The sequence below is a fragment of the Oryx dammah genome, unplaced genomic scaffold (assembly GCF_014754425.2).
Source record: "Oryx dammah isolate SB20612 unplaced genomic scaffold, SCBI_Odam_1.1 HiC_scaffold_29, whole genome shotgun sequence".
Taxonomy (NCBI): domain Eukaryota; kingdom Metazoa; phylum Chordata; class Mammalia; order Artiodactyla; family Bovidae; genus Oryx; species Oryx dammah.
The window spans coordinates 104,979,733-104,999,661 of record NW_024070213.1 but is presented as its reverse complement, the minus strand read 5'-3'; the positions used below and the strand labels follow the sequence as shown (position 1 = coordinate 104,999,661).

Below are 19,929 nucleotides of genomic sequence, written 5' to 3'. Positions count from 1 at the left end.
CTTGCTGTCCAAGGGACTCTCAAGAGTCTTCTCTAGCGCCACAGTTCAAAAGCATTAATTCCTCAGCTCTCAGCCTTCTTTACGGTCCATCTCTCACATCCATACATGACTACTGGAAAAACCGTAGTTTTGACTCTACAGATCTTTGTGGGCCTAGTGATGTCTCTGCTTTTTAATACACTCTCTAGGTTTGTCATAACTTTTCTTCCAAGGAGCAAGCATTTTTTATTTCATGGTTGCAGTCACTGTCCGCAGTGATTTTGGAGCCCAAGAAAATAAAGTCACTTTTCCATTGTTCCCCCTCTATTTGCCATGAAGTGATGGGACCAGCTGCCATGATCTTAGTTTTTTGAATGTTGAATTTTAAGCCAGCTTTTTCACTCTCCTCTTTCACACTCATCAAGAGGCTCTAATTTAGTTATTCTTTGCTATCTGCCATTAGAGTGGTATCATTGGCATATCTGAGATTGTTGATATTTCTCCTAGCAATCTTGATTCCAGCTTGTTAGTCATCCCCGGCCCTGGCATTTTGCATGATTTACTCTGCATAATAAGTTAAATGCAGGGTGAAAATATACAGTCGTAATGTATTCCTTTCCCAGTTTTGAACCAGTCTGTTGTTTGATATCAGGGTCTAACTGTTGCTTCTTGTCCTGCATACAGGTTTCTCAGGATCCAGGTAAGGTGGTCTGGTATTCCTGTCTCTTTGAAAATTTTCCAGTTTGTTGTGATCCACACAGTCAAAGGCTTTAGTGTAGTCAATGAAGCAGAAGTAGTTGTATTCTGGAGCTCTCTTGCTTTTCCTCTGATCTGATGGATGTTGGCTATTTGGTCTCTGGTTCCTCTGCCTTTTCTAAATCCAGCTTATACATCTGGAAGTTCTCAGTTCACATACTATTGAAGCCTAGCTTGAAGGATTTTAATCATTACCTTGCTAGCATGTGAAATGAGTGCAATTGTATGGTAGTTTGAACATTCTTTGACATTGCCCTTCTTTAAGATTGGAATGAAAACAAACTTTCCAGTCCTATGGTCACTGCTGAGTTTTCAAAATTTGCTGACATACTGAGCTCAGCACTTTAACAGCATCATCTGTTCAGATTTGAAATAGCTCAACTGGAATTCCATCATCTCCACTAGTTTTGTTCATAATAATGCTTCATAAGGCCCACTTGAATTCACCCTCAGGGATGTCTGGCTCTAGGTGAGTGACCACACTATTGTGGTTATCTGGGTATTTAGACCTTTTTTTGTATAGTTTCTGTTGTATTCTCGCCACATCTACTTAATCTCTTCTGCTTCTGTTAAGTCTTTGTCATTTCTGTCCTTTATTGTGCTTATCTTTTCTTGAAATGTTGCCTTGTATATCCAGTTTTCTTTAAGAGATCTCTGGTCTTTCCCATTCTGTTGTTTTCCTCTAATTCTTTGCATTTTTCACTTAAGAAGGCTTTCTTTCCTTGCTATTCTCTGGAACTGTACATTCAGCTGAGTATATCCTTCCTTTTCTCCTTTGCCTTTCACTTCTCATCTCTTCTTTGCCTTCTTGCATTTCTTTTTCTTGAGGATGGTTTTGGTCACCACCTCCTGTACAATATTAGGAACATCTGTCCATAGTTCTTCAGACATTGTGTCTACCAGGTCTAACTCCTTGAATTTATTTGTCATTTCCACTGAATAATCATAAGGGATTTCGATTTAGGTCACACCTAAATGTTTTAGTGAAGAAAGACAATTTTATTTTCAATATTCATCTTTTACATCTTTTTCTTGACTTATTATTATGCTGCTTAGAACTTCTCTTAAAATAGTGAATAAAAATGATGAGTTATTTGTTTTTAATGGGATCAAAAATTAAAATAGAGTAAAGCATAGCAGGTTGTATAAATTTTACAACCATCCATTTATTTGCTTTAAAAAAATTGAGATTGCTATTATCATCTAACTGAAATCCCTTTAATTCATTCTGATTTTCTTTAGATAATTGACCTGGGTTCTGGAAAAGGCTACCTAAGCTCCTTTTTGTCCTTAAAGTACGGCTTAAAAGTTTATGGAATCGATTCCTCAAATACTCGTGGAGCTGAGGAGAGAAACAGGAAACTGAAGAAACATTGGAAAGTCTATCATAGGCGGTCAAAGCCAGATGTCAGTGGACTGGCATTACAAACAATGAAAGAAAGGAAAGTGCAAGATGAAACTAAATGTAAAGCAGACATTGAGGGAATATGTAACAACAGTACTGCAAATCAAGAAAAGCCATCAACCTCAGACTTTTTATCAGAGTTTTCAGGTTCTGTGATTTCTGACATCAGAAGACAAATGGAAAACCTAAAGGTTTATTCACACCGAGAGGAAAATTTGTGTTTTGAAAATGCCTTTTCTCTTAGAGAACTTTTGCCTGTTAATGCCATAGAACCTAATTCCTCATCCCAAATACCTAAGAGAAAAATGTCTGAAGCAAGTAAAGAGAGAAGAAAAATTACTTTGAAGTCAAATGAATCAAATATATATTCACCTTTAACATCTATTATCACTGCTGATTCGGAACTACATGATATTATTAAAGATCTGGAGGTGATTTCAGTTTTGAATTCTGTAATTTGATTTATGTAAAGGCCCTAAAACATAGAATTAAATTTTAATATTAGCTTACTTAAGCTGCATATCTTGTTTGATTACATTAAATTGAAAGAACCAAAAAAATAAAATTATATTCAGGCTTTCATGATTTCCATAGATACCGAAATCTGATAAGAGTACAAATCTGACAATCTGACAATCATAGTTTTCCAGAATGGGGTGCCCTTGCCCTCCCCTTATTTTTAATCTTGAATTAAACATAATTACAAATACAGAAGCTAGTTAGATAAGTTCTCATTATGCAATTGATGGATTTTTCAAATTCCACTCCAAGAAAATTCTTACATTTCATTTATATTTGGAGTAAAGATGTATCTAGGGCAATATTGGGCTTCCCTGGTATGGTAGCTCAGCTGGTAAAGAATCTGCTTGCAACACAGGAGACCCAGTTCGATTCCTGGGTTGGAAAGTTCCCTGGTGAAAGGATAGGTTACCCACTCTAATATTCTTGGGCTTCTTTGGTGGCTCAGATGGTAAAGAATCCACCTGCAATGCGGGAGACCTGGGTTTGATCCCTGGGTTGGGAAGAACCCTGGAGGAGGGCATGGCAACCCACTCCAGTATTCTTGCCTGGAGAATCCCCATGAACAAGGGAGCCTGGAGGGCTACAGACCATGGGGTCGCAAAGAGTCTAAGCATGAGCACAAGGGCAACGTGTTTAACGTTAGACTTGGTAACCAGAATTGCAGTTTTACTAAGCAAGAGTAGCTTCTGAATTCTTAAAAAAATTTGAACTTTTTTTAAACTACAATTATGTTGAGTCATATAATGTTTAAGAGACAATGTATCTTAAACAAAGGCAGCATTGTATGTTAAAACAATATTAGAGGAGTTTCTAGAAATCATTTGGCCTAACTCATTGTTTAGAAATCAAGGTAGCCTTTGAAGTTATGATATTCTACTCTTGTTACATTTTTTGAAAAGTCTTCCCTAAAGAATATATAAACAAAAGCTCCTAGAATTCTTTATAAATTTAAATTCTTGTTTGGTTGCTGACCAGTGTTTTAGTACTTTGTCATTTTAGAGTGAGGATTTTTTCTCTTTCCCAGGTATTTTTGTATTTCACTAATTGTAGAAAACTAGTTAATCCTCATTAATTGTTTTTCCTATATATGAAATCAGTAATTAAGTTACAGCTTAACCTTCTGTTGGACTTAAACAACCCTAGTTACTTTAATTTGACTTTAAAATATATACACTTTTAGTGCTTATTACCATTTATTTTTGCTTTTAAGAATCATCTGAAAAGTATATGATCAAAACTGTATGCAAGCTTTTATAATAATTGGCTGATAAAATATATGCTGAAAGATTATTTCTTGCGTCCTTAGTGAAGCAGTAATTTAATAACCAAAATTGACCAATACCTCTTATCCTTTCCATTCCCCATCGCCCAACACACATGCAGTTCTTAAATATTTTGCTATTAGGATACTGTGCTAATTGCAGATTTTTGTTTGCCACCTGCTGATATTATTAACCAATCCTGTATAATGAATACAGTAAAGAATGAGGTTAAATGTTTTTTTGTTGTCTTTAGGGAGAGCTAAGCTTAAAAAGAGAGATTTGTACCTCTATGATCTACCCTTAAGTAGCAATAAACCCTTTCTCTCTGAATTCCTTATTATTTATAACATAACATCTAAGTAAAACCTACCCAAGCTGTCTAATCACTGAGAAAAGCAAAATAATTGCACAACATTCCATAAAATGTGCTTTGAAGAAAATAATGATTGAAGCAACTGAATATTTTATCGGGCCAAAACAGTGTACAGGTACAATGCTTTTCTTTAGAAAGGTTAGAATTCAGCCCTGCCTGCAATGCAAGAAACCTGGGTTCGATCCCTGGGTCAGGAAGATCTCCTGGAGAAGGGAATGGCTACCCACTCCAGTGTTCTTGCCTGGAGAATCTCATGGACAGAGGAGCCTGGAGGGCTATGGTTCATGAGTCCCAACGAGTCAGACATGATTGCAGCAATCACACACATATCTAGATTATATGAACTAAAGTATTATTTTTTGTAAAATAACTCAAATGAAGTAGTTGTATTTGTTCTTAAAATAGTTATATTTGATTCACAACTTAATGTCTGTTATTTTAAATATTTATAATATCCATCATATTTATAATAACCTGATATTGATGATAAGAATATAAAACATCTATTATGTGCCAGAGATTATACTAAATCACTTACAAGTATTAACTTATTAAAGTCTTGCAATAACCCATTGAGATGAGATACTATTATTGGCCTCATTTTACAGATGAGGAAATTATGCAACTGAAGAGTTAAATAGCATACTGATCGAAATTCTTTTGAGTGCATGCCAGTGTAACCACTCTGTGTATGCATTTAAATTAGGCTTTAAGTAATTAGAAACATTCCAAAGGAATTTTACGTAATTCACGTTATAAAATTAGAGCAACATTTTTTATTTGGAATTAATATTGTCATATTTGGTGTAATGAGTGAACTAAGTAAACTTTTTTGATGTTGGAGTAGAAATGCCAACTTAGCAAGGCTTAATTTCTTTTGAATTTCTTTTGTATGGCAGGTTTTATAAGTTTTGAATGGTGAAGTGCAATTTAAAAATTGACTGTTAAGATATTAATGTATCTTAAATCACAAGTTTGTCCTAGTAACACCGCCTACATTTGATTGGTCAAATCAACCTTTATTTTGACTAGTTGTTAAGCAAATATTAATTGTAAAAGAGACCAGAACAAAGTAAAATGGACAAGTAACAAAAAAGCATTAGAAAATCAACTCGGAATTATGTCAGTTTTGATAAAAGATCACAATCATTTTACCTATAAAGGAAATAATTATGTTATGAAAATGGAACATATGATACTTTGTAGTTAGCTCTGCATTTTTAAAGCTCTGCATTCTGATAAACATATACAGTCTTCACCTGAAATGTGTTTTACCCCTCCTTTTAATTTCCAGCATTTCTTTTCTTCTTATCTTTAAGGATTGTTTGATGGTAGGTCTACATACTTGTGGTGATCTTGCTCCAAATACTCTGCGAATATTCACTTCCAAGTCTGAAGTCAAAGGAGTTTGCAGCGTGGGTTGCTGCTATCACCTCTTATCTGAAGAGTTTGAAAACCCACATAAAGGTACAGAATTCTTCATGTCTCATGATTTTTTTAATTCAAGCAAAATGACTGCTTTATCTCTCTCCCTCTTTTTTTGTTGTTGACAGTATTGTCATTTTGAATTAGCATTTGAAATAAGATCTGATATTCTTACAATTTTAGAAATGTTACATCAAATGAAATTTGATGCATTGTCACTTGTGTATTTTGTGATAGTTTCTTTTTTATCATAGTATAGTCTTTAGTTCAGTCGCTCAGTCGTGTCCAACTGTTTGCAGCCCCATGAACCGCAGCACGCCAGGCCTCCCTGTCCATCACCAACTCCTGGAGTTTACCGAAACTCATGTCTATTGAGTCAGTGATGTCATCCAGCCATCTCATCTTCTGTCATCCCCTTCTCCTCTTGCCTTCAATCTTTTCCAGCATCAGGGTCTTTTCAAATGAGTCAGCTCTTCGCATCAGGTGGCCAAAATATTGGAGTTTCAGCTTAACATCAGTCCTTCCAATGAACACCCGGGACTGATCTCCTTTACAATGGACTGGTTGGATCTCCTTGCAGTCCAGGAGACTTTCTTTTTTTTTTTTTTTCTTTCTTTATTTTTTATTTTACTTTACAATTCTGTATTGGTTTTGCCATACATTGACATGAATCCACCACGGGTGTACAGGCATTCCCAAACATGAACCCCCCTCCCACTACCCTCCCCACAACATCTCTCTGGGTCATCTCCATGCACCAGCCCCAAGCATGCCATATCCTGCATCGGACACAGACTGGCGACTCAACTCTCACATGATATTATACATGTTTCAATGCCATTCTCCCAAATCATCTCACCCTCTCCCTCTCCCTCTGAGTCCAAAAGTCTGCTATACACATCTGTGTCTTTTTTGCTGTCCTGCATACAGGGTCGTCATTGCCATCTTTCTAAATTCTGTATATATGTGTTAGTATACTGTATTGGTGTTTTTCTTTCTGGCTTACTTCACTCTATATAATCGGCTCCAGTTTCATCCATCTCATCAGAACTGATTCAAATGTATTCTTTTTAACGGCTGAGTAATACTCCATTGTGTATATGTACCACAGCGTTCTTATCCATTCATCTGCTGATGGACATCTAGGTTGTTTCCATGTCCTTCTCCAACACCACAGTTCAATAGCATAAATTCTTAAGTTCAGTAACTGCAGCATAAAAACTGCAAATATGTGAAAATTTTGTGATACATTTCTTAGAGAACTTCAATTTAAAAATATTTGTCAGATACACATTGACTAATTTAGTGAAGCTAAATTATTTTGTCATAAATATAGAGTTGACAAGATTTGCTTTCATTTCCAAACCCTTCTCCATCTTGTAAGGCATACTGATATTTCCCCCTCATGAAAAGTTTCTTACTCTATTTTTAAGTGTCAAAACACCATGCTTTCAAAAAGGCGGAGACCTGCAGTTGCTTTAAAATAATAGTATTCAAACTGTTTGCTCTTGGGCTGAAAAGGTACCTGAGGAGTGAAGGACAGAGTGTGTTGACAAGACTGAAAGCACCTACAGTCTTTCTTCTAGAGCAGCTCCAGAAAGTCGTCCTTTTGACCCATTTTATATGTTATATCTCTCTATTAGACATGGTATCACATTAGGTGGTTATTTAGTTTATTAATATTAGCAGTTCTCCTTTTATCAGTTTAATGAGTTATTTATCAATATCCAGTGTCCCTTGCCAAGAATTTTTAGGTAAGGAAGTTGTATCAATGTAGATGGCATTGTTTGCTCTTTTTTTTCAGTTATAAAGCCCAGATGAGTTTTGATTATTTTTTAATTTAGTCATGTCCAAGAGGTAAAAATTATTATTGTATACTGAAATTTGGCTGGGTAAAACAGACGTCTTCCTTAAAACTGGCAAAAGTTTTTGTAGAGAAGAGGGGAGTTTGAACTTTTTTATGTCAGTGTTTTAAAAACTATCTTTTAGAAAAGATATGCAGATGTAAAATTGTGAATATGTAGAGATACACAGAGTGAGAGAAAGAAAGCAAATTGGCAAAAAGATAACAATAGTTTAATTTAAATGGAAAATATGTTTGTCATATTATTATTTCCAACTTTGCCCTGAGTACACAAATTTTCAAGGTAAAACTTGGGGGGGGGAAAGTGAACCTAATTTTTTTTTTAGTCTATATAACCAAATATTTACATTAGTGTATAACCCTTTTTATACCTCTTTCCTAAAAGAAATGAGGAAGAAAACAAAACAAAACATTTAAGGCAATCACAGTTTTACAGCTTTTAAAATATTAAATGGAAAGTGTTCTTCTGGCTCATCAAGCATAAAATTCTATGTAGGGAAGTTTTTCTTAGTTCAAGCACATCCTGTTCTACAGGTACAATGAAATAGGGGTTTTTTTAACAATTGGCCCAGTTGAGAGTAGATGGAGCCACTTGCTATGTCTTTCAGTTCAGAAATACTGTCTTACGGTGTAAGATCTTTAATTTCAGCTCCCTGCTTCCTTCTTTCACTTTAACATCATCCCCCTCCACCTCACCCCCCACCACCACCCACCACCAAAATGCCTTCCCCTTCCAAAGGGCTTCCCTTTCTGTAGGTGATCCATCTTAAGACTGCCATCTCTGGGCCTGGGGGACCCTTGCAGCGCTTGCTGTGTATCATCAGGTCTCAGCCTTTATCTCTGTTCTTCACACAATGGGGTCCTGTCTCTTGGCAGTGTACTCTGTTCCCTGCCACACACATTTTTCCACATCTGACTCTCCCTCTGGAATGATTCCCAGAGCTGGTTCCACTGATTGGAGATGTTTATTTCTTAATGTACATTTAAATCTACATATCTAGTATAAGTGGTTTTATGAGTAATTTTATTTGTTCTCTAACTTTTGTTAAATATGTAAAGAAATTCAGATTTAAGTGGCTATTCTTATTTCATGACAGCCAGGAAATGTTATTGGTACAATTTACATCCTTTGTCTGGTTTTTCCATTTTATTCTTAAAGGGGTTGGCAGAAACTACTTGCCAGGGTAGGAAGCAATTTAAAAGATTGACTAGTTGCTCACTAGCTGCTCCTTTGTCAGTCCATTTTGTGTCAGTCTTCTCTAGGCAAATAGTAATTTAATATTCTTAGTTACATTTATTTATAATGTGTTTCGATAAAGTATAAACAAACATCAGTTCAGTTCAGTCGCTCAGTCGTGTCCGACTCTTTGCTACCCCATGAATCGCAGCACGCCAGGCCTCCCTGTCCATCACCAACTCCCGGAGTTCACTCAGACTCAGGTCCATCGAATCAGTGATGTCATCCAGCCATCTCATCCTCGGTCGTCCCCTTCTCCTCCTGCCCCCAACCCCTCCCAGCATCAGAATCTTTTCCAATGAGTCAACTCTTTACATGAGGTGGCCAAAGTACTGGAGTTTCAGCTTTAGCATCATTCCTTCCAAAGAAATCCCAGGCCTGATCTCCTTCAGAATGGACTGGTTGGATCTCCTTGCAGTCCAAGGGACTCTCAAGAGTCTTCTCCAACACCACAGTTCAAAAGCATCAATTCTTTGGCGCTCAGCCTTCTTCACAGTCCAACTCTCACATCCATACATGACCACTGGAAAAACCATAGCCTTGACTAGACAGACCTTAGTCGGCAAAGTAATGTCTCTGCTTTTGAATATGCTGTCTAGGTTGGTCATAACTTTTCTTCCAAGGAGTAAGCGTCTTTAATTTCATGGCTGCAGTCACCATCTGCAGTGATTTTGGAGCCCCAAAAAATAAACACAAAGGAAGATAAATATTTTTAGAGCTAAATGAAATGATTGAGGAAAGTCCTTTGTATTATGAGTCCACTTAGGTACCTTTTCTGACACACTATTATAAATTGTTTAGAAGTATTTATTGACCATGTATTCAAATTAAGATGAAAAAATATCTTTGAATAAGGCATGTTCACTAGAGAGGTTTTCGCAGAATCTAAAGGAAGATCGGTGCACCACATCTTCAGCTTTGCCGGTTCATTTCTGCCATGGAAAGATGTGATAGATTGATATTCAGAATGTAGACACTAGTTTTTGTTTACTTTTTTATCTTCAGAACTCAGCGCATTGCCTCAGACACGGTTCACGTTAATCAGTGTTTGTACAATGTGTGCTGAATAGATACTTGAGTGGCAGTTGCCCTTCTTCACCACATTGATAGGAGGAGTTTGGCCCCAGAACTCAGACAAGAAAAAGTGTTGGAAAGGTTTGCTAATGACTGTGACTGGCAGCTACAAACTCTCATTTTCCCTCTGGTAGGCAGAGTTAATTCATGCAAAGGCCTTCCTGTCAAAAATGTCTTAACCATTGGAAATCATTGAGATTATGATCCCAGTGGCTTAAGATCTATGAACTACACTTAAGTGGCAAAAGGTGATAGTATTATCTTAATATTACTTGATTTCCTCCTAAATACCTGAAAAGCATGGAGGCTTGGGAGTCTTGCTTGTTAGGAAAGCAAAGAACAAGCAGGAGGGAACAGCACTGAGTGATATGATGAAGCTGGTGGAGAGGTGTGCAAGGTGATCACCTTCAAATACTCTGAAAGCAGAGAGTTTGAAAGCCAAAAGGTAGGAGGAAAATGTAGGAAAATAAGTGAGAGGAGAAACAAAAGCAACCTAGGTTTATGTTGAGCTTTGCCTAGCTTTGGACTGTCATACTTTCTCTTCTCAACAACTGGATGGCCAAAGTCACTCGTTTTCTCACACCCCATCTTCGTTTTCCTTGCCGTTGCCTGTAATGAAACTAGGGAAGGTATGAACCATCTCCTGTGATTCCATAACAACATCTCTCACCTCTGGCTGTCCACATGGGTCACATATGACAGCTGCAGTTCCGAGATGCTTGGGACCTGCTTCTGACCTTCTGAAGTATCTCTAAGAAGCGGATTTTAATATAAGCATTCTTAAGAAGCACTGTAGGAATTCTAATGAACAGCATCATTGAAAACAAATATTTATTATGGTTCCTAAGAAGACAGAATTTTAGAAGATGTTCTATAGAAATATATTCAAGGTTGTCTGTAGTTGTTTTAACCTCTCCCGTGCAGAGATTTAGGTGGACTCTACTCATGTGCTAGTTTGCAGATCCAAACAAAAGACTGAATCCAAGAACATCTAAGAGGGGTATATCAAAGTCTAGGCTACAGAGAATTAACCCCCCAAAAGTCTTTGAAGCATCGAGCTCAGAGTGAAAACCCAGGGAAATCAAACATACAGGCAGAAATCCACAATAAAGGGTTAGAAGCTAGACGAAATCAAAGAAGAAAACCTGGACCAAGAAAAAAAATGTCCGAGATAAATTATATAAGCACTACTAGAATTTTGATAGCTTAACTTTACTGATGAGCGGGTGTGTGTAGGGGTGTGTGTGTGTGGCTGTGGGTGTGTGTGTGAAAGCAGACAACAGCAGACTTTTTGTTCTTGACTATTTAGCAGTGACTGGAAAGATGGAATATGGACGTGGTCTTTTTTGTATGTACAGCATTCATAGTATTCCTAAAATAGAAATCCACCACTGTACAGTTTGATCATAATATTAAGATAAACTAACTTACAGGGCAAGATGTTTGCATGGGCAAGGTTGGAGTATTTCCTGTCACATATTTAGGACGAGGTTCCATGGAGTGATGGGCTTCCCTGGTGGCTCAGATGGTAAAGCATCTGCCTACAACGCAGGAGACCTGGGTTCGATCCCTGGGTCGGGAAGATCCCCTGGAGAAGGCAATGGCAACCCACTCCAGTACTCTTGCCTGGAGAGTCCCATGGACAGAGGAGCCTGGTGGGCTACAGTCCATGGGGTCGCTAAGAGTCGGACATGACTGAGCGACTTCACTCCCTTTTCCATGGAGTGGTGTCTTCGAATCATCAACTATGTCATGTCTTGCTCCTCTGATATCTTACACACCTGCCCCTAACCCTCAGTTTGTTTGCACAGCTGTTTTCAAGTTTGAATTGGGGCAGTATTGCCCTTTGGGATGTAAATCTGAGTTATTAATAGTCCAACGTAGTATAGTAGAAAAGTCTGCTAAGTACACTGCAACTTTTTGTGATGATATTGTACTATGTAAACAATATGTGTTTTACATGAATATGTTTAGCCAGTACACTGTAGTAGACCATAGAGGTGGTCTGTCACGAATGTTAATTTTCAAAAATACCTCAAAACTCTCTGAGCAATTATGAATACCAAAGTTCCACCATACACTTTAAAAACAGCTTTTAAATATTTATACATTATGAGCCAGTAGTTCCTAGGAGAACATGAAATAACAGAAACAGTTTTATTGCAGAGCTTTATAGAATATATATATATATATATATAGGTATATGTTTTCCCAAGTTTGACTTGTTTCAGTATTTTGTCTTAATATTGATTATCATTATCATAGTTAATTTGAAATACTGATACTATTTCTTTCCGTAGAAGCTGGAGAGAGAACTTCTTTTGGTTGTTTTCCCTGTCAAGGTAGAGAAATGCTGAAGAAACACTACTGGTTGCCTCTCCAGATCCACATCTCTCTTCTTCCGTGTTAACTGAACTATGACTTTGTTCAAGCGTCAGTTATTAGGAAGACTGAGTGCTGCTGTCGCCTCAGGAATATGTGACTCTCAATCTAAATTAGCTACGATGATTCCGTTTATTTAAGAATGGATATGAGACAATTGTTACCAATGAAGCATGAGGAGCGTATCTCCGAAGGGGTTTCCTGGGAAATATTTTTTTCTCTTAAAATTGAATACAAGACAGAAACATTACTTTTCTTTTTTGCCTCTGGTCTTGGTCATCTGTATCTGTTTGTTCAGTCTAGTAATTCTACCTGCTAAGCATTCTGTCAGAATTTGATCTCAGTTCTGTAACTGAGTCATTCAGGCCTGGTCTGAGGAATGAAAGGTAATTTACTTTTCCTGTAAGTTGATATGATCATATCAGAGACTTTGGAGTACAGGATGAGTAGAGAAAGAGCTGGGACCCCAGAGAGTCACGTCAGGTGGTTGCATAGAGCTTCTTCAGTGGGCTGGACAGGAGCCCTTTCTGGGAGCAGCCTTTGTCAGGGAACAGATTTTTGCTTGGTCTCTCCTCATCTTCTCAACCCAATGCCCGGAAGTCTGCTCGTATCTTCAGTGTGCTTCTAATACTGCAGATCTGCAGGGTTAAATACAAATGGTGTAACACTTGAAAGCCTACGGCTCACTTTTGCGTTTACCCTTGGTCTGAATGTGTTTCAGGGCATTAAGGTGATCCTCCCTAGAGCCCTCCATTTCCCCCTTTTTTTTTTTTTTAAACAAAGGAGGGCCACAGGTCATCTTTTAGCTTCATGTTTCAACCTGGTCCTGCCATTTCTATATCAAATAGAAATTTGTCAAGGGCATATGATACCCATCCGACTATAAAACTTTCTCAATTTAGGATACCAATAGGAATTTTCAGGGAGGAGGCTAGATTCTTATATAGTCAGCTTCAGTGTCTTTTAGAATTGACAGCTGGTTTTCATTGTTTTAAATTTAGAAGTACTTCACCTGGGAATGTATCTGGAGGATGAAGGAAAAGTGTGAGCGTATTATTTGAAAATGTAACACACAGTTTAAAAACAAGCATATCTTGTATTTTGAGACCTTTTGGATAGCCAATATATGGTATTAATATTAAAAACTTCTAAGGCAATATTAGCTAGTTAAGATTAGCTTTACACCGTGTTTTGTGTCTGCAGAAAGGTATGACTAATTTTAGTCAAGCAAATAACAGTGAATTAATCTCATCATTTCAGCAATGCATAAAATTGCTATCTTTTTAGTAAAGATTTAACAGTATTTTCTGTTTCATAAATTGTGCATTTTATTAAATCTGTTTGTTTGCTTTGAGCATTTAATGCTAGAATTTTGGAGGACGTAAAGGAATAGAGTTTGGTTTCTTTTATCGAAAGAACATTTGTTTGACTTCCATTTCTAGCCATTTGTGATTTTTCTGAGGAACTTTTCTGCTGTAGTTCAGCTAGGTCCTGCCTAAATTAAAACATGTATTCCTTTAAGCATTGCTGAGTCTGCAAAAATAAGGGAAATCTCCATGGATAAAGAAAAATCAAAACCAGAAGATTAGCGAGAAGGGGAAGAAAGAGGAAGAGGAGTTGAAACTGGAGCAGGGAACTCTGGGTTAATAAGATAGCAGACAGTGCTGTCCTGAGGCAAAGGCTGGCCACATTGGGATATGGAGATAAACATGGGCCCACCTCCTTGGTGGAGGAGCCAACCTGAAGAGCTCTTACTGAGCCATGACCTTGAATGAGGGAAAGCAGTCTTCAGTCAGTCCCTTGCAGAGGTAAATTAAAATCTTTGTTGGTGAATACATCCCAAATTCTGGCCCCTGGAATTTCTACTGATTAAAATCTACCAAATGTAAGCTCAGAACTTTAACAAACAAACAAACTGTATTACAAAATCTGTCTGGCTAGGTATCCTGCCTGCCCCCCTCATTCAACTAAAAATACTGAATATAATTAAATTTTGTCTCTTAAAACATTGAAATACTGGAAAGATGCATAGTATTTATACAGGAGAAGGTAGGAGTCCACAAACATAACAGAAATGCTGAAGCTACTACGGTTATATGTGTACCATGGCAAAGTTGAGCTTTGGTTTCAAAGCCCTACAAGGAGTGGGGTACAAATGATAAAATTTGTACTTAGGCACACACAGAGGCACGCACATAGGACGTACTCTCAGAAGTTGAGACCATAAGGAAACGGACTAAATTTAGAGTGGCTGTAGCAGAAATACAATATATTGAAACATTTAAGATTACTTAGAGGGGTGGCAATAATGGAGAAGGGATTTTCAAGGACTATTATCAGGTTTCTGTTCAGAGCCACTGGGTAGGTGATGGTACAGTTTATGTTATGGAAAAAAATTAAGGAAGGCCAAGTTTCAAGACATTGTTTTGCACATGTTTAATAACTTAAGATTGCTTTATATATGAGTGATCATATTTGGACAAGATTTGTAAATACATGGAAATGGAACTATTGTAGTATAATCACATAGGATTTATTTTTGTCTTACTTTCCAGAAAATCTGTAAGGCAGTAGCTGACATTGGTTCACAGGGTTCAAGAGTGTGAGGGCCAAGGTCTTTGTAGTTTTGTTGGCCTTTCACTGTGGCCACACAATGGTGCTGCTACTCCAGCCATTATAGTTCAAATGGAAAGAAATATGAAGATGGAAGAACTTTTCCTATCTGAGATAGCATCCTTTAAAGAAATTCCTTGGTAATTCTATCCAACAAGTTCCACTCCTCCATTGGTCATCTCTAGAAGTCTAGGTAGTCTGGGAAATGTAACTTTCTAGATGGCTATCTTACAGCTCCAAATGAAATCAAGATTCTGTGAGTAACAAAGAAGGAGAAACTAGATATTTGTAGGCATTTAGCATTCTCTGCCACTGTGTGTGTGTGTGTGTGTGTGGACAGTCATGTGTGAATATTACTGCATGAATAAGGATGAATAAGGGCACAGAGGGTGAAAGTGATAAGTGTGGATAATATAACAGTATGTGCATGAATCAGAGTGTAATCATATCCATTGTCCTCTTCTTTCTTTTAATAATAGAACTTGTCTTAGTTTTAGTAGAGCAGGCGTCACCCAGCTAGAGTCCCTGACTCCCATGTGGCAAATTCAAGCCAGTAGAATGTAGTCAGATAATGTGTGCAGTTTATTTAAAAGGAAGCTGCTTGCTTCTCTATTTTTTTTTTTTCACTCTTCTTACTGGCTAAGGAATAACAGTGACCTTGATACTAAAGTTTGTAACTAACTCTTTAAGCATAGCAGAGCAGCCTGACCTCTGGGCTCTGGATAAGCACACTTTGTACCTACTACCTTTTTCTGTACTATGACAGGAGAGAAAGATTTCTATCTTATTTAAAGACCTATGTTCTGAGATCCTATCCCGTACAGGTGGATCTAAGGTCTTGTTCTGAATGCTTCTTCTTGGGTAAAACTTTTACCTTAAGACTAACTGTTATGTACTATAAATATATAGCAAGCCAACAATGATAGCAACAACAAAGGATAACAAATTTTATGTGACAGATTATATGTGAATATATACAATTTATAAATGATTTCTTAGAGGTAAGAGGAAAAAAAGAGAATATGATAACTATTAAAAGAGCTATTCCAGCTAGAAGGTGGAAAGGATTTCCTATTAGGAAATCAGGAAAAGCTTTGCAAAGATATTAATAGTAACTTTTGAGTTGAGCTTTGTAGGTTAGGATTTAGGTAGACAAAATTGTTGAGAAGCATTCCAAGTGTTAGGAACAAGGTAAGTTAAGGCATGGCAGGTCACTGCTTGGAGATGAATGAATATTCTGGGTGGTGGCTTGATTCATATGAAGTACAGAAGAGTGATATAAGGTTAATAAGAAAGACAGAGGTCAGTCCAAGAGGGCCTCATATGGAAAGTCCATTTAGAAAAGAAAATTTTTAGTAGAACAGTAACATGACCAAAAGCAGAAGCTGTCGCAACCTATGAATTTTCAACTATGAGATTCTCTGGTACCCTAACAGTGAAACAGTTGGAAAACCAGAAATCGTGGGATCAAGGCTAGGACAACTAGTGCAGTAGAAGCATTCACCCCAAAGGAGTTAACTAGCTGCTTACATTCCTATTCAAAAGGCAAACTCCCGTCAGATGTGAGCTGACATCTGTTGTCAAAGGGGCTTAGTGGAAAACTGGAGCACATGCAGCAGGAGTTTCTGGACAGGTTTTAATATATTTGTTCTTGGAAAGGTGCTAGATCTCACAGCACACAAATGTGTGCTCATATTTTTTATTCTATTTCTATTAAATTTTTTAGAAATACTGATCACGATCCACTAAATTTCATGACCCATTAATGGGTTGTAGCCAGTGGTGTGACAGTAAGTGTTTAAATGATTTGCTCTGTCCCTGGATAAAAGCTCTAATATGTAGCGTTTCCTGGTATCCGTGGTGTAAATACACCCAGATTGGCCAGTTTCAGGGTATCGCTGTTGTCACTGAATGCTTAACTGGGAAAAGATGACACAGTCAGCTCTCTCTCGAGTCAACCTCACTGCACCACTGACTTTGACCCACAGTTTGAAATAAATTTAAATATATGTTTGTTTAAGTAAGTGAATTTATTCACTTAAGCAGCAAGTCAACCTATCTGCTCACTTAAGCAGCAAATCAACCTATCTGTAAAGCCTCTCAAACAGTGTCTGATATGCAGCAAGCGCTGAATATATATTTGTCAAAAGAATAAGTTCCTTTATTTAGACAAATATAAAGGAATATTTATGCCTTCTTTAGTTTATTTCTTTTTCACTGGCCAACTTTCCATATAAGGACTTCAGTTTCTCAAATGAATCTCACAGAGATTTTTCAGATTTCTAAACTTCCTACTATATCACATGTTCATTACTTAAAATTTTAAAAGAATTTTAGCATAAAATTTGAGAAAATAAAAAAGTTATTATTAAAAACTAATTATGAGCAATTGATTATATTCCAAAATGATTCTTTGAAGAAAAGAGATTTTCAAAAATAATTTTATTGAAGTATAGTTTATTTATAATGTATTAATTTCTGCTGTGCAGCAAAGTGATTCACATATATTGTTTGTTTAGTTGCTAAATGGTTTCTGACTCTTTGCTACCCCTTGGACTGTAGCCCACCAGGCTCCTCTGTCTATGGAATTTCCCAGGCAAGAATACTGGAGTGGGTTGTCATTTCCTACTCCAATACATATATCCATTCTTTTTCTTATATTTTCCATTATGGTTTATCACAGGATATTGAATATAGTTCTTTGTTACATAGTAGGATCTTGTTGTTTATCTATCCTATATATATAATAGTTTGCATCTTCTAATTCCAAACTCCCAATCCTTCCCTTCCTTCACCATCCAAAAATAAAGTTTTAAAAACAAGTAATTTATAAATGATTGGTAATATTTCAAATTAATTTGTTTCAATTAACTTTCCTTTAGCCTTTCCTCTAAATCATTACTGTTTGATCCAGAATCTGGATATTGGGGCATGGAATTCTTTTAACAAGTCTGACTAATTTTAAAATCAACCTGAAATTAAAATGAAGACTCTCTGAAATTATGAGAGCATAAGAACTGATTTAGTAAGAGCATAAGAACTGATCTTGGGCATTGAAAATATCAGAGAAAATTTATTTGGCATAGGATATGCGAAGATACAGGGGATACTCAGGAAACTGTGTATCCATCAACTGCCCATTTTCCTAGAGACCTAGGTAGGACAGTATATAGAAATTGACAACCCAATGGGAAGACATATAACAAAAGACACACGTGTAACAAAAAACAGTGTAATAGGTGCTGTATTAGATTCGCATGCTCCGAGATAGTAAAATGTAAATTCCCAAGGAAGTCCAAAAGTATCCTATACGGAGGAGATTCTTTGATTGACTAGAGTTTTACTGTTCTCTGCAGTGCTGTGGCCTGGTATAAATAAGTTTACCTTTGTGGATCATTTGTAAATTAGTAAAAAGAAAAGTTGGATGATCATGAAGGTCTCACTTATGACTCTGATGATCTTATGACTTGAATATAGCTTTCCAAAATATGTCTTTTATTTAAACTGAACCTCACCTGTATTTATCACAATATTTAGATTTAGCCCTGGTTTCTTTTCTTCTTAATTATATAGGGTTTGCATAAACAAATACTCTACTTTCCTGCTATGATTCTGCATTTGAAGGATAATGGAGAGTTTTTGCAAATCATACTCTTAAATCTATGTCATTGTAATAATGGCCTTAAATTTTCCGAAAGCTTTATGTTAAGAAGTAAAAATTATCTAACAATAAATTCCCAGTTAAATGCTTATTTAAGCTTTCATTTTCTTAACTATCAACATTAACAGTTTATTAAATTTGTTTAGAATCAGTAACCATCAGGAAATACCTTGGCTTGAAGAAGGTATTGATCTTGTAATCTTAAAAGTGGATAAGTAGACTCCACTGTCAACTCTGTAGATTCAGGTGTTTATAACCTTTAGTTACAACATCACATTATTTCTCACTATTCAGCTGGGCTTAAGTCTAAGGGAAATTCTTGCCAATTAACATGGAGTGAATACAGAGATTTCCTGATGTACTTGGCAGTCTGTGCATAGTTACCTCACACAGACAGCTGTATCTGATCTCCAGTCAGTTGTACATTGTCTAGAGTATTGGCTCTGATTACTTTTGCCATAGGGAATCTTCTTGCTGCCTACAAGTAGTTAGACATGGAGTTTTGATATATGTTCCCCTTTCTTTAATTTGCACTTCATTGTTTTTCATGACTAACAGAAAGTGGTTTTAGAAGCTAATGCAGATTGTATTTATTTGGCAAAAAAACAAGTTTTCACTGTGCTCATAATAAGTAAAAGAAGAATTTCATTAAATCTAAAATTGAAAATTAGTATATATTCACTTAAAAGAAATACTAAAGAGAAATATATGCTTCAAACCATAAGGTAATATGAAATCGAAGCTAATAGAAATTCTTACCAACCGGTTTACAATCAAACTAATATAAAACAGCTTTAAAAAAAAACTAGTTTACATTCTACCAGTTCTATATACAAATTTGGATTTGTATTCTATATAGCAAATAATGTTGAAAATATTTTGCTATAAATATTGTATTTGCACATTTCTTTTTTTCATGTGATAAATAAATTATAAGCACATTGTTTAAATTTCTTTCATCATCAGTCTGGCACAATGAGCAAAATTTTCTTAGGAATGAAGTTTACAGTGTGATTCACTATATTCATGTAAAGATTGTCTCATTGTCTTAATGTTTCAGATATTCCATATGTGTCTCAATATAAGCTATTTTATCAAGACTGAAGTCTTGAATATAGAGTATATGAAGAGCAACAGAGGAAATCTATTATCCACAGTAAGATGCACCATTGAGATGCTGCTTTCACAGTGTTTGCCAGACCAGTGCGGTGTTTTCTATCCATACTCAGACATCGCTGTTCTTATAGTCATGCATAAAAATAGCAAGGCAGGACTTCCCTGGCAGTCCAGTGATTAAGACTCTGCACTTCCAGTAGAGAGGAGGCAGGTTCAATCCCTGCCCAGGGAACTAAGATCCCACATGCCACGTGGCGTGG

General features: G+C 36.6%; 1 protein-coding gene across 2 annotated transcripts in view; it reads left to right on the top strand.

Moving 5' to 3' along the window:
- Positions 1-19,929, top strand: part of METTL25 (methyltransferase like 25) — a 108,423-nt gene that overhangs the window by 26,088 nt on the left and 62,406 nt on the right. For both annotated transcript variants that reach the window (XM_040234492.1, XM_040234491.1), the window contains exons 4-5: positions 1,978-2,571; positions 5,617-5,764. In XM_040234492.1, the coding sequence (XP_040090426.1) occupies positions 1,978-2,571; positions 5,617-5,764 (742 nt within the window). The remainder of the gene's footprint in view (positions 1-1,977; positions 2,572-5,616; positions 5,765-19,929) is intronic.